The sequence below is a fragment of the Lissotriton vulgaris genome, chromosome 6, assembly GCF_964263255.1.
Source record: "Lissotriton vulgaris chromosome 6, aLisVul1.2, whole genome shotgun sequence".
NCBI lineage: Eukaryota > Metazoa > Chordata > Amphibia > Caudata > Salamandridae > Lissotriton > Lissotriton vulgaris.
This window is the reverse complement of record NC_141694.1, coordinates 1081172290-1081184342: the sequence shown is the minus strand read 5'-3', so window position 1 is coordinate 1081184342 and position 12053 is coordinate 1081172290. Positions and strand designations below refer to the sequence as shown.

At 47.9% G+C, this 12053-nt stretch overlaps 1 protein-coding gene across 2 annotated transcripts in view; it reads right to left on the bottom strand.

The window, feature by feature from the left end:
- Nucleotides 1-12053, bottom strand: part of APMAP (adipocyte plasma membrane associated protein) — a 484771-nt gene that overhangs the window by 261173 nt on the left and 211545 nt on the right. For both annotated transcript variants that reach the window (XR_015296645.1, XM_086927147.1), the window contains exon 5: nt 1406-1522. Coding sequence is in view for 1 of the 2 variants with exons in the window: in XM_086927147.1 (XP_086783273.1) it covers nt 1406-1522 (117 nt within the window). In the remaining variant the exon portion in view is untranslated. The remainder of the gene's footprint in view (nt 1-1405; nt 1523-12053) is intronic.

The window sequence follows — 12053 nt, the reverse complement described above, 5'->3', positions numbered from 1 at the left end:
TGGCAGCACCGATGGGCGCGGCCGTTTGGCACTGGAGCGTCGGTCTTGGGACTGCCGTCGGGGAAGGTTGAGGTGGCATGACCGGTGCAGATCCGGATCCATCTGAGAATCCCTGAGACCCGACTGGCGCAGGGTTTGGAGGCACCGGCACAGACCCAGCAGGGGCCCCTCGGTGAGTGACAAATAGAATCTAACACTTGTCTGTCTGCACTAAGGACTCACTGCATCAAGAACTGGTCAGTGACAAGGCATAACATGAAGCAGTGATGCTGAAGGGAGGAGCCATACAGCATCTCATGATTATCTTCCAAACATGTACCGTGAACAACTAGAAACATCACTTTGGCAGATCAACTACAGGTGGAGTCGAGCAAAATTTTGTTCTAGAACTGCTGCTCTAACGGACTTGAATGCTGTGTCGCAAGTGATAGTTGCCTTTCCCTATTTGGTAGACTCATCAGCCCAAACAAACAAAAGTGCCCCAACAGCTTTTACCCATTTCCAAAATCCCCGTATTTGATTTAATCGGTGTTGGCTGGGTTCTACAGGAAGAGAAACTAGTACTGGAGTTGCAGCATCAACAGAACAAATGACAGTGCAGAAAAACATATTTTTTAGTATTTTTTAATACAAACAATTGGGTAGTATTCAATTGTAAGTTAAGATGTTGCCCAATACATAGCAGGGTATTATAACTATTCCAGCTTAGGCAAAAGCTCCCGTATGACTGCTGAACAACATTTGAGACTTCTATTAAAAAAAGGTATAAGTAAAAATAATCTGATCAGTTTTTTTATAGCAATGCGCATGGCAAGAGCTGCATTAGAAGATGATGTCTCCTTTGCTAACAGGTTGAATTACATATATCAAAGTTCCTAACCACAGCCATGATTAATGCTTTAACAGATTTCTTTTATCCCCTGAGTTGATGAACCAAAACAATGAAAGTGTACCGATCCAAGCTGGGCAACTAACTATCTGAGAAGCACTGGCCTGGAACATAAATGTTGTAATCTGCCATAATACATCATGGAAAATATAATGGTCTGGCCCAACACCTTGATTGAAGGGTTTAAAAAAATATTTAAACCTCACTTGAACTCCTAGTGGAAATACAAATCTGGAAAGAGTCCCAAATGGAGTGATTGAGAATATGGATATTTCTTATTGGTTCGTATATAAATGCATTCCGAGAAATGGTATACATGCTTATGTGAGAATAACTTGATATAGGCATTATGCCTATTTATTGGAACAACCTTGGATTTCAATTTAACAAAAACACTTTCCAAATATGTATCTCTTCTTGATTTACTTGTTAGTGCAGCTTGACATGTACACTTTTTTCCATTCTAAATGCTCAGAAATTGAAAGTCTTAAATTAAGAAGTAGAGTTGAACATTACCTGTTACTGGATTGACTTCAAATATTCCCTGGTAAGCATCCGCAACAAAAAGGGTACCATTTGGACCAACTCTGATGCCCAGGGGCCTTCCGCAAGTATGTTCAAATTCTCGTGTTCCTGAGTGACAAAACAGGGATGTATTTAACATATGTAAAAATTAATCAACTGATAGATTCTACATACTTGAATTAAAGCCCAGTTAAATTCATCAATATGCTCTGGTTGAAACAAATTGATTCCTTATTGCCATTTCAGTTATGAACATTAATATGGCATTTGGTCTCTGAAAAATAGAAACAGAGCTTCTGGGTACAGGAATTGCAATTCAAAGCAACACATACATTTTATTCATGCCCTCAATCAATTTGACAAGAACATACTTGATCCCTGTAGATCTCCGACAGGTCCAAACCTAGTAAATTGTCTCCTAGGTGCACTGGAGACACACAATGAAGATTCAGCTAGTCCTTGCTTTACACCTCCGATGCCACACCAGCCTGAGATTGAAACTGAGAACCCCAGGATCAACCAATAATCCTATCAACACCTTAAGGCCCACTAAAGAAACAGAAAAGAAGATCTGAAACTTATCTACATCCCAAAATAGGTACCCAAAACGGAGGAAAGTGACAGCCAGGTGAACCTACAAGAGACCAACCTCCAAAGACTCTAAGAATTATTCCATCACAATGCACCAATAACCGGGACACATTAAAACCTTCCACCATTAGGCCAGAGGGGCTAACTAGCAGATTTGCTCCTGAAGCCACTGGCCCTTCCCGACCTGCGCAAATCATAGTAGCAGTCTGTGAGAAGTTGGCCTGACATATGATGTCTCCAATTCTGGGGGCACCTTGTATCAGTCCAAACAATCCCTTATGGTGGTGGTTGTAAGTCAACCTTATAGACAAGCTATCCTAGGGGTAGCATGGACTGAGCAGCCTTCAGTCTAAACTCAAGAGGGCATGTGAAGCCAGCTGTTTTACCAATCACAATCCTGTAATATCAAATGAAAGGACACCACACAAGTTATATATTATAAAAATATATGTATTTATTACTAGAATAAATCCTCTATACTCTTTATGAGTCTAGAAGCACAAGCGTTTAAACAAAAGCACAGTAAAACATATGAATGTTGCACAATTATGGATGAGGCCGGGGGCCACTCAAACCATATACTAAAATAGTGGTATAAGTATCACTAATCGAACAGTGGTAAGGCCTGAGGCCTTGGGAATCGCTGGGGCTATTCGGGACTAGCAGTGGTGAAGTCGGGAAAAGCCTGCAGGACTCGGGTGCAGCGCTTAAAGCACACGCATGCACCAATGCAAAGTCAATGGTGTGTAAAAAGTTACAAAGTTATTTTTTGAGGAGTCTTCCGACTGGACTAGAATTACCAAACTTTAGACTTAGACACTAGAGGTGTATACCAATGCAGGAGCACCGGCGTTCACGAGTTACCTCACTAACAGGAAGCGGGTGCATAGGTGCCAACGTGTGTTGGGTTTCGTCACGCAGTCTGATGGTGCCTGGAGATGAAGATGCTGCAGTCGTCCAGAAGAGAAGTGTCCGGTTGGATCCAAGGGTGGATGGAAGATGTAGAGTACCTGAAAGCAGAGGGGACAGAGTCTGGGTCACTCAGCAGTGACCAGGTTGGAACCAGGAAGGAACCAGGCAATGTCAGGCGCAATCAGGTGGTTGTCGTGAAGCTTGTCTCCGCTGCCACGTGGACTCTGGGGCACCGAGGATGCCCAGGAGTGGATCACGAGCTGTCCCACGAAGGCTCTCGCTGTCGGCGGTGTCTGCTTCCGGATTGGAGCTAACAAGCCTTGGCAAAGGCAACCCACGCAGGATTCGAAAATCGCTTCTTACTCGGGCCAGCAAGGTCAGAGCGGGTGATCCTTTTCAGGGGAGCGAAGGCCAGTCTGGAGCAACCAGACTAGCAGAGCAAATTCAAAGGTTCGTCGGTACTGGGGCCACTAGCCAACGGGCAAGCGACCGGACCAACGCATCGAGCAGAAAAGTGCAGAAGGGCCCCACGCAGTACTCGGTGAGTGTGGAGGGGTGAGCTTCAGTGCAAAAGCTGCTTGGGGCTGGGGCTTCTCAAACTCCAATGCACAGTGTCGAGGGAGCCTCGGGAGCTGCACGGTCAGCACTTCGTGGTTTTTCCAAGATGGCCGGCCCCACGCTTCAGGTCGCCTCCACGGGTCTCAGACTTGCTGGGACTGTGGATCGGGCTGTTGGAAGGCAGGAACGCTGGGTCTTGTCGATCTCTGTCGCTCGAGTTCCGGCAGGAACTGCAATAAAGCAAACGGTGAGGCGCTGGATGGTGCCTGTTTGCACAGGGTGGTCACTCCTTGACCACAAGGGAGATTCTTCAGTCTTCCACGTCGAGTGGGATGTCGAAGGGTCCAGAGTTCTGGATCAAAGTTTCAGTCAGGATAATCTGATGTGCGCTGGCACTGCTCCCACCTTTATTCCAAATCTGTGGGCTGGATTACCTGCTAGGTCCCTCCTATGGGTGGGACCAGAGAAGGGGGTGGTTACACCCCTTTCCCTTTGTCCAGTTTCGCGCCAGGACTGGGGCTGGTGTGCCCCTGAACCGGTTTGACTGGATTATGCAAGGGGAAGCCTTGTGCTCCCCAGGCAGTGTCTAGTTTCTTTCAACCCTCCCTGCTCCAATCCACTATCTCCTGTCTGGGGTGGTGTAGCACCTCTCCGTGACAGGAAACCCTTTGTCCAGGCCTCCTCTGCCAAGTTTCGGTCAGCAGCAGGAGGTCAGACTTGTGTCGGGGCAGCAGCATCCATTTTGTGATGCTGAGGCTCTGGTTAGGATTAACCGCATTTCAGTAAAGTAACATGTCTTCTCCCTCTAGAAGGGTGGAATGCTACCCCCGTCGCCAGGACTGGCGAGGGGGTAGTATTCCAAAACGTATGACACCAAACACGACATGTTTTGATAAAGCCAAACCAAAGTTAGCACATAACCGCGAGGATTATAATGCACTTAAGAGTATATTGTATGGCAATATCCCGGAACAGCTAAGGGAGTTGGTCCCGACAGCTGCAGAAAGGCTCAGCTCATGCTAGAGCACCATCTCACATTAAATCAAGCACTCTGCCTCCAGGATTGTTAAGGCCTGCCATAGGAGTGACTTATAGGTATATATGTGTTCAGATGTAGGTTTAGATATAGGTATACTATATCTAAGCAAGAGCACCACCTTGCCCCAGCTGAGTGATCAGCCAGTTGTGTCAATTTAAGTACCAGCCAGGGGTGGCAAAAAATATGCTGCAGCCCCTGGTAGGCCCTGGATGCACCTATGCCCTGGGCACCTATAGTGCACTGTACAGGGGCTGACAAGGTGTCCAGTACCAATTTGGTTATGCACCTAGGGTGCATGGAGTCTATTTTACAGAGAGAGCAGATAGTTGGCCTGGGATCCTGCGAAGCAGGGCCCCAGGCTAAGTCAAAAACCAGCTAAACACAAGGCAAAAAATCAGGAGTAACCATAGTTCTGTATCCACCCTCCTACACAGTCATATAGCCAGCTGAAAGCCCACACTCAACAAGCACCAATAGGAGACAACAACTCTGACATAGTATCTGCCACAATCAAATCAACAAGCAAATGTCATGCATTGTAATTAGTGTTACATCATTAATAGGGAATCAAAACCACATCTGCAATCTACTACTTGACCATTAACCAGAACTCCTTTTCATCATAGAAATTTGGGTATGCAACAATGCAGCACTCTATCTACACAAGGAAATCCTTGATGGATTTCTAACTCTTTAGAAACATGGATTTGATAGGGCTAAAGACCAATTTCAAATGGACTTTTCTTAGCAGAAATAATCCAAATGGCAGCATTCTCCCAAATCTCATATGTAGTTGAACAACATGGGATCCTAACAGACAGATTGCATGGTTTCAACACTAATCTCCACCGGGGACGACAGAGTAAATCTGCTGACAGTATTAGAGTTGTTGCTTTACTTCTGGTTTCAAGTTCATAGGAACATTTTGCAGGTTAGGTTGGTCAACAGGAATTCTTCAAAGCAGGCAGCTACCTCCACTGTTCTCGACCTTCTTTTGTGCCGTCTGAGCAACAGAGGGAAGTTTCAGAAGGACATGTTGGAGAAATGTTTGGTTACAACTGGTCCACTGGGATTCTTCAAGGCAGGCACCATCCTACAGCAACAGGAGGGATATTTCACATGTTGGTTCTGTGTATGAAACGTTGATATCTTCTCTTGATCAGCAAGGAGTAGTTTCTTTTCTGTAACTCCAGTTCTGTAGTAGGGGTATCTCTGTTATAGTCATAATCTAGTGAATAGTCCCGCCCATGTGCGTGGACCCCGGAGCAATCAAAAATAATCTCTTAAAGTGTCGAAAAAATGCAGAACTGCAGACACTTAAGAGAGAATTTAAGGACATATAATGCAGCCCATAACAGGCTACACTGTCCAGTACTTCAACTAGAAATTCCACCAAAAATCCACAAAACAGCAAAGCCTGTCCAGATTTCCCTTGCCTTCAGCAAAAACCCCTCTGGAATGATAGAGAGGAAGAATGGACAGACAAGCCCCATAGGCTGCCATTATGTGGCTCAGAATAGGATACTGTGCCTTTAAGAGAACTTTCCAGAACTTCACAGTATCCCAGAATGCCCTGCAGGTCCCTCTTACTTTCAGTTCTTTTTGAAGGCGTGACACGCCAGACCTGTAGCATTCCTTACATGAATATCTGTCTCCACCGGGGAGGAGGGCGGGCGCTTATGACTATAACAGAGATACCCCTACTACAGAACTGGAGTTACAGAAAATAAACTACTCCTTCTGTAGTAGGGGATCTCTGTGTATAGTCATAATCTAGTGAATAGAATGGCAAGCCCATCCCCACACCAAAGCGGCGGTGGAGAAAAGAAACCAACACCACTATTGTGCGAACAAATTCCGCAGCGAAGCCTGTCCAACCTGAGCATCCGCCCTGGCATCAGTGTCCAGACAGTAATGCTTAGCAAAGGTATGAACCGACTTCCAAGTGGCGGCCTTGCAAATTTCTGCAATCGGCACATTACGGAGCAAGGCTGTCGTGGCAGCTTTGCCCCTGGTGGAATGAGCCTTAGGCTTACCTCCTAAGGTCTTATTAGCTTTCTGGTAACATAGTTGTATGCAGGACACTATCCACCTAGAGATGGACTGCTTAGAGGTCGCAAGACCCGTCCTGACCGATCCATAATTGATAAACAATTTGTCTGACCTACGAATACCTTTGGTCTTATCCAGATAAAATTTCAACACCCTCCTAACATCCAGGGAATGTAGAGACCTTTCCGCTGGAGATGAAGGGTTCTGAAAGAACGTAGGCAAAGTTATAGTTTGGTTGACATGAAAGTCAGAAATAACCTTGGGAAGAAATTTAGGGTGAGTACGCATAACAACCTTAGCAGCATGAAATACAGTATAAGGTTCATTACAACACAACGCCTGAATTTCACTCACCCTGCGGGCCGATGTAATGGCCACGAGGAACGCCGCCTTCCAGGACAGGTGCTGCAACGAAGCCTTATGAACGGGTTCAAAAGGCTCCTTCATCAAACTGGACAGCACCACATTCAACTCCCATGAAGGCGAAGGAAGCCTGACAGGAGGGAACACTTTCTTCAAGCCTTCCAAAAAGTCTTTGATCACAGGGATCTGGAAGAAGGAAGTCTGTGAAGGGCTTTTCCTGTAGGCAGTCAATGCAGCGAGATGAACCTTAATGGAATGAACATTAAGGCCAGACCGCGCCAAATGCAGAAGGTAAGGAAGGATGACATCTTCCTTGCACGTCATTGGGTCAAAGTTCCTGGACACACACCAGATACAAAACCTCTTCCACTTGTAAGCATAGGAAGTCCGAGTGGAAGGTCTCTTAGACTCCTTCAGTATGTCCATGCAATCTTCGGGCAGATTCAAATGGCCATATTGCACTATCTCAGGAGCCATGCCGCCAAACTCAAGGACGAGAGGTTGGGGTGCAACATCTGCCCCCCGAACTTCGTGAGAAGGTCCGGCCTGCACGGCAACCGTATGTGTGGAAGGAGAGACCGGTGTAGAAGGTCCGTGAACCACCACTGTCTGGGCCATTCCGGGGCAATCAGGATCATCCGTGCCCTGGACCGGAACAGCTTGATGAGCACCGCTGAAATCAGGGGAATGGGCGGAAAAGCGTAAACAAAGCTGTTCGACCAGTTGATCCAGAGTGCATTCCCCAGTGTCCCTTGCTGGTAGTACCTGGAGGCGAAGTCTCTGCATTTGCTGTTTTCGGGTGTGGCGAACAGATCTACGTCTGTAGTCCCTCACCTTTCAGAGACTTCTCCTAGTACGTCGTCGTTTATGACCCATTCGTGGTTTTCCTGAATCAGTCTGCTCAGTGCGTCCGCCTGAACATTCTGCACACCTGGTAGATGGGTAGCCGTTATCGTCAATCCTCTGGCCAGAAGCCAGCGCCAGATCGTCTGCGCCTCCCGAGACAGGGTGCGCGATCTCGACCCCCCCTGCTTGTTGAGGTAATACATCGTGGTCGTATTGTCCGTCTGTACAAGCAGAGAGTTGGTCTGGAAGGACGGATGAAAGGCCTTCAGTGCCAAGTGAACAGCTCTGAGTTCCAGGAAATTGATGTGATACGTGCGTTCCATCTGAGACCACGTTCCTTGAATCTGTAAGTTTCCCGAATGCGCTCCCCAGCCTTGGAGAGAAGCATCCGTCACGATAGTCTGAGTAGGAATGTCCTTGTGGAAGGGAACCCCTCTGAGGAGATTCTCCGCTGAACACCACCACTCCAGAGACTGAAGAGCATGCACATACAGTCGTATCTTGTCGTCCCAAGATCCTTTCCTCTGGTCCCATTGGTCCTCCAAGCACTCCTGCAGAGGTCTCATGTGTAGTCGTGCATGAGGAGTGAGGAAGATACAAGAGGCCATCGACCCCAGTAGAGAAGACACAGTCCTCACTGTTGTAGATGGAGCGGTCATAAGAGCCTGAGCCTTCCGCAGGATCGATCGCCGTCGCTCCTCCGAAGGAGACACGCTTGCTGACAGCGTATTGATGGTGGCTCCCAAGTATTGAATGCACTGGACCGGGATCGGGACAGACTTGGACATGTTGATGTGCAACCCCAATATGTTCAAGAGAACGCACGTCTTCTGGAAGTCTGCTTGAGCTTCCGAGAAGGAGGAGGCCTTGATCAACCAATCGTCCAGGTACGGGTAGACAAACACCTTGTTCTTCCTGAGGTGTGCCGCTACCACTGCCATGCACTTCGAGAATGTCCTGGGCGCAGATTTCAGCCCGAAAGGCAGCACTGTGTATTGGTAATGGTTGGTGCCGACTAGAAATCGCAGAAACTTCCTGTGTTTGTACGCGATGCGTACGTGGAAGTACGCATCCTTTAGGTCTATGGCGCAAAGCCAGTCCCCCTGTTGCAACTGAGGATAAATCTGATGCAACGACAGCATGCGAAACTTTTCTCTGCGAATCCACTTGTTTGCCTGCCGCAAGTCCAGAATGGGCCTGAACTCGTTCCTGTCCTTCTTGCGAACCAGAAAGAACCGGGAGTACAGACCTCTTCCTCTTTGAGACAGAGGTACGTCTTTCATCGCCCTCTTCCTTAAAAGGATATCGGCCTCCGCTTGGAGCTTGCGCAGTTGATACCGCGAGCTGACCGGAGGAATCGCCGGAGGAGGGCTGATGAACCGAAGACTGTATCCATTGCAAACAATATTCAGCACCCACTTGTCCGGAGTAATTTTTCTCCACTCTGCCAGAAAAAATTGAATGCTTCCCCCCACCGGAGCGGGTAACGGATGAAGGGGAAATAACCGCTCAGGGTCGAGACCCGGCCGGGCCCTTGTTCGCGGTAGAGGACTGTTATCCACCTCTACCCTTCTGACGTTTGTGGAAGGGTCTCCGGAACTGCTGCTGCTGTTGCTGCTGCTGTCCCGAAGACTACCCCGTCCTCTTCCCTGTGCGCCGTAGCGCCTCTGGAAAGGCCTGAAGGATTTCTTCTCTTTGGGCTTCTCCAAGCCCACAGCCGTCAGGGTCTCTGCCTCCGCCTTCATGCGGGCCATCTCATCATCTGCGTGTTTACCGAAAAGGGTCTCTCCGGAAAAGGGCAGATTGGCCACCCGCTGCTGGGCCTCCGGCTTGAGTGACGAGAGCCGTAGCCAGGCATGCCGCCGCTGGTTGATTCCATGGCAGTAACCATGTGCGGCCAACAGGGAGGTGTCCGCCGCTGCGCTGATCACCTGGTTTGAAACCAGCATCCCTTCCTTGAGGATCTCCTGGGAGTCCTCCCTCTTGTCTCTCGGTAGCAGTTCCACGAACTGTTGAAGGGAGTCCCACAGCGCCCGGTCGTAACGGCCTAGCAGAGCTGTATCGCTGGCAGCTTTCATGGCTGCGGAAGCGGTCCCACACGCCTTCCTTCCTGCTGAGTCGATCAACCGACTCTCCTTATCTGGCGGCACAGTGGAAGACGGGGAGGTAGAATGTAATTTCCTGGCCGCCGTCACAATCACCGAATCCGGTACCGGATCCATTCTCAGGAATGCAGGGTCCGAATCCGGGGCCCTGTACTTCTTCAGAAGCCGGGACGGAGCGGCCTTCACCACCGCTGGCGTGAGGAACAGCTCCTCCGCAGGTTCCTTCAATCCAGGCACCAGAGGCAGAAGAGGGCGAGACAGGTGCTTCTTGTGAAGCGTCTCGAATATCACGGACGTCGTAGGTGTTGGAGCCGTCACCGTGATACCTAACTTCGCAGCCCCCCTCAGGAGCACTTCCTGGAACGTGGCAATGTCGTCCACTGGAGAGATCCTGGTCTCTGGAGAGTCCGATAAGGTTGGCGAGTAGGAAGTATGGGTCCTGTAAGAGTCCGTGCGGGACCTAGATCCTCTCCTTCTATGGCGACGCCTTGATCTGGTGGAGGATCTATGACGACTCCTCGATCTTCCCCTCCGTCTGGAGCACCCTCAGGGTCCTTCCAGAGAAGCCTTGGCAGATAACACACTCCTCTGGAACATGAGAAGCTGGAAGGCAGAGGATACACACCTCATGGTGGTCCGACCTGGCCTTTTTCCTGGAGCACTCCGGGCATTTGTCGAATAAGGCAGGCATATTCGACAAAAACAGAGTGAGAAAACCAAGAATAAAAGCCCCACAGTACAATAAAGTACTTAAACTGTGAAAAATAGTGAGAGAACACCAAATAAGTCCCAAAAAGGGAGAGCTCAATGCTCCAGGGTCCTGCTAGCAGGAGCCGGAAAAAAGAACTGAAAGTAAGAGGGACCTGCAGGGTATTCTGGGATACTGTGAAGTTCTGGAAAGTTCTCTTAAAGGCACAGTATCCTATTCTGAGCCACATAATGGCAGCCTATGGGGATTGTCTGTCCATTCTCCCTCTCTATCATTCCAGAGGGGTTTTTGCTGAAGGCAAGGGAAATCTGGACAGGCTTTGCTGTTTTGTGGATTTTTGGTGGAATTTCTAGTTGAAGTACTGGACAGTGTAGCCTGTTAAGGGCTGCATTATATGTATTTAAATTCTCTCTTAAGTGTCTGTGCAGTTCTGCATTTTTTCGACACTTTAAGAGATTATTTTTGATTGCTCCGGGGTCCACGCACATGGGCGGGACTATTCACTAGATTATGACTATACACAGAGATCCCCTACTACAGAACAGCCTAGCAAAAAAAGCACAGGAGAAAAAAACTGGTGCAAAAGTACAAGACAGAGCTGCATACACCTCTCTCCACTACTTAGTGAGGTATGCAGGAATTATTCTGTGCAGTAGCAGGCGGGACATTTTATATCACCAGCGGCAAGCAGATATTCTTCTTGAAGTGGGGCCAGCAGTGCATTGCAAGGAGTAATCCAGTCATCATCCTGTGATGAAGTCTAGTCAGTCCTAATAAAATTTGGAGGTTCCCACAAATTGGTGAATCTTTGTTTCAATTCTGTGAAGCTCTCTCTTGTCCACAAAATAGAGCTGTGGCCCTAATATACAAGCCAACAAGAATTCTACCTACCTGAGCATTTTTCCCAATGGGGTTTGAAGTGGAAATAGTCAATGTAACCTCTCCAGCGTCCAACAATTTTCCATATTTAGCTAAATTTGGAACGCCAATAGCAAATCCGACCCCCTACAAATGTCAACATTTTCCCCCAATGTGACTGTAAGGAGTGGAAATAATACATGTAACAGCCCCGCCCACTTCACAGGTTAACACTTTTCCCAACGAGGCTTAAGTTAGAAGTGGAGATGTTAACTCTGGAAACCTTCCAAAAAGGTATGAAATAAGTGTCATGCTAGAGAAAACAACTATACTTCTGAGTAGGTTTCAGCAGAGCACTGGCAGAATGCATGTAATTTTTCCAAACTAGTAGAATGTTAATAGATACGATTTTAACACCACTATGGATTCAAGGCTAGATTTCCTAAGCACTATAAATAGGATTTTGAAAGACATTCACAATGTATATATTTAAAGTGTACAGGCATTTCACACTAAAATCTCATAATGTTGTAGGTGTGGGTGGAAGACACACTTCCATCTCTCCTACACTCCGGATCTGTACTCTGCACAGCTGCCCAGAGCACG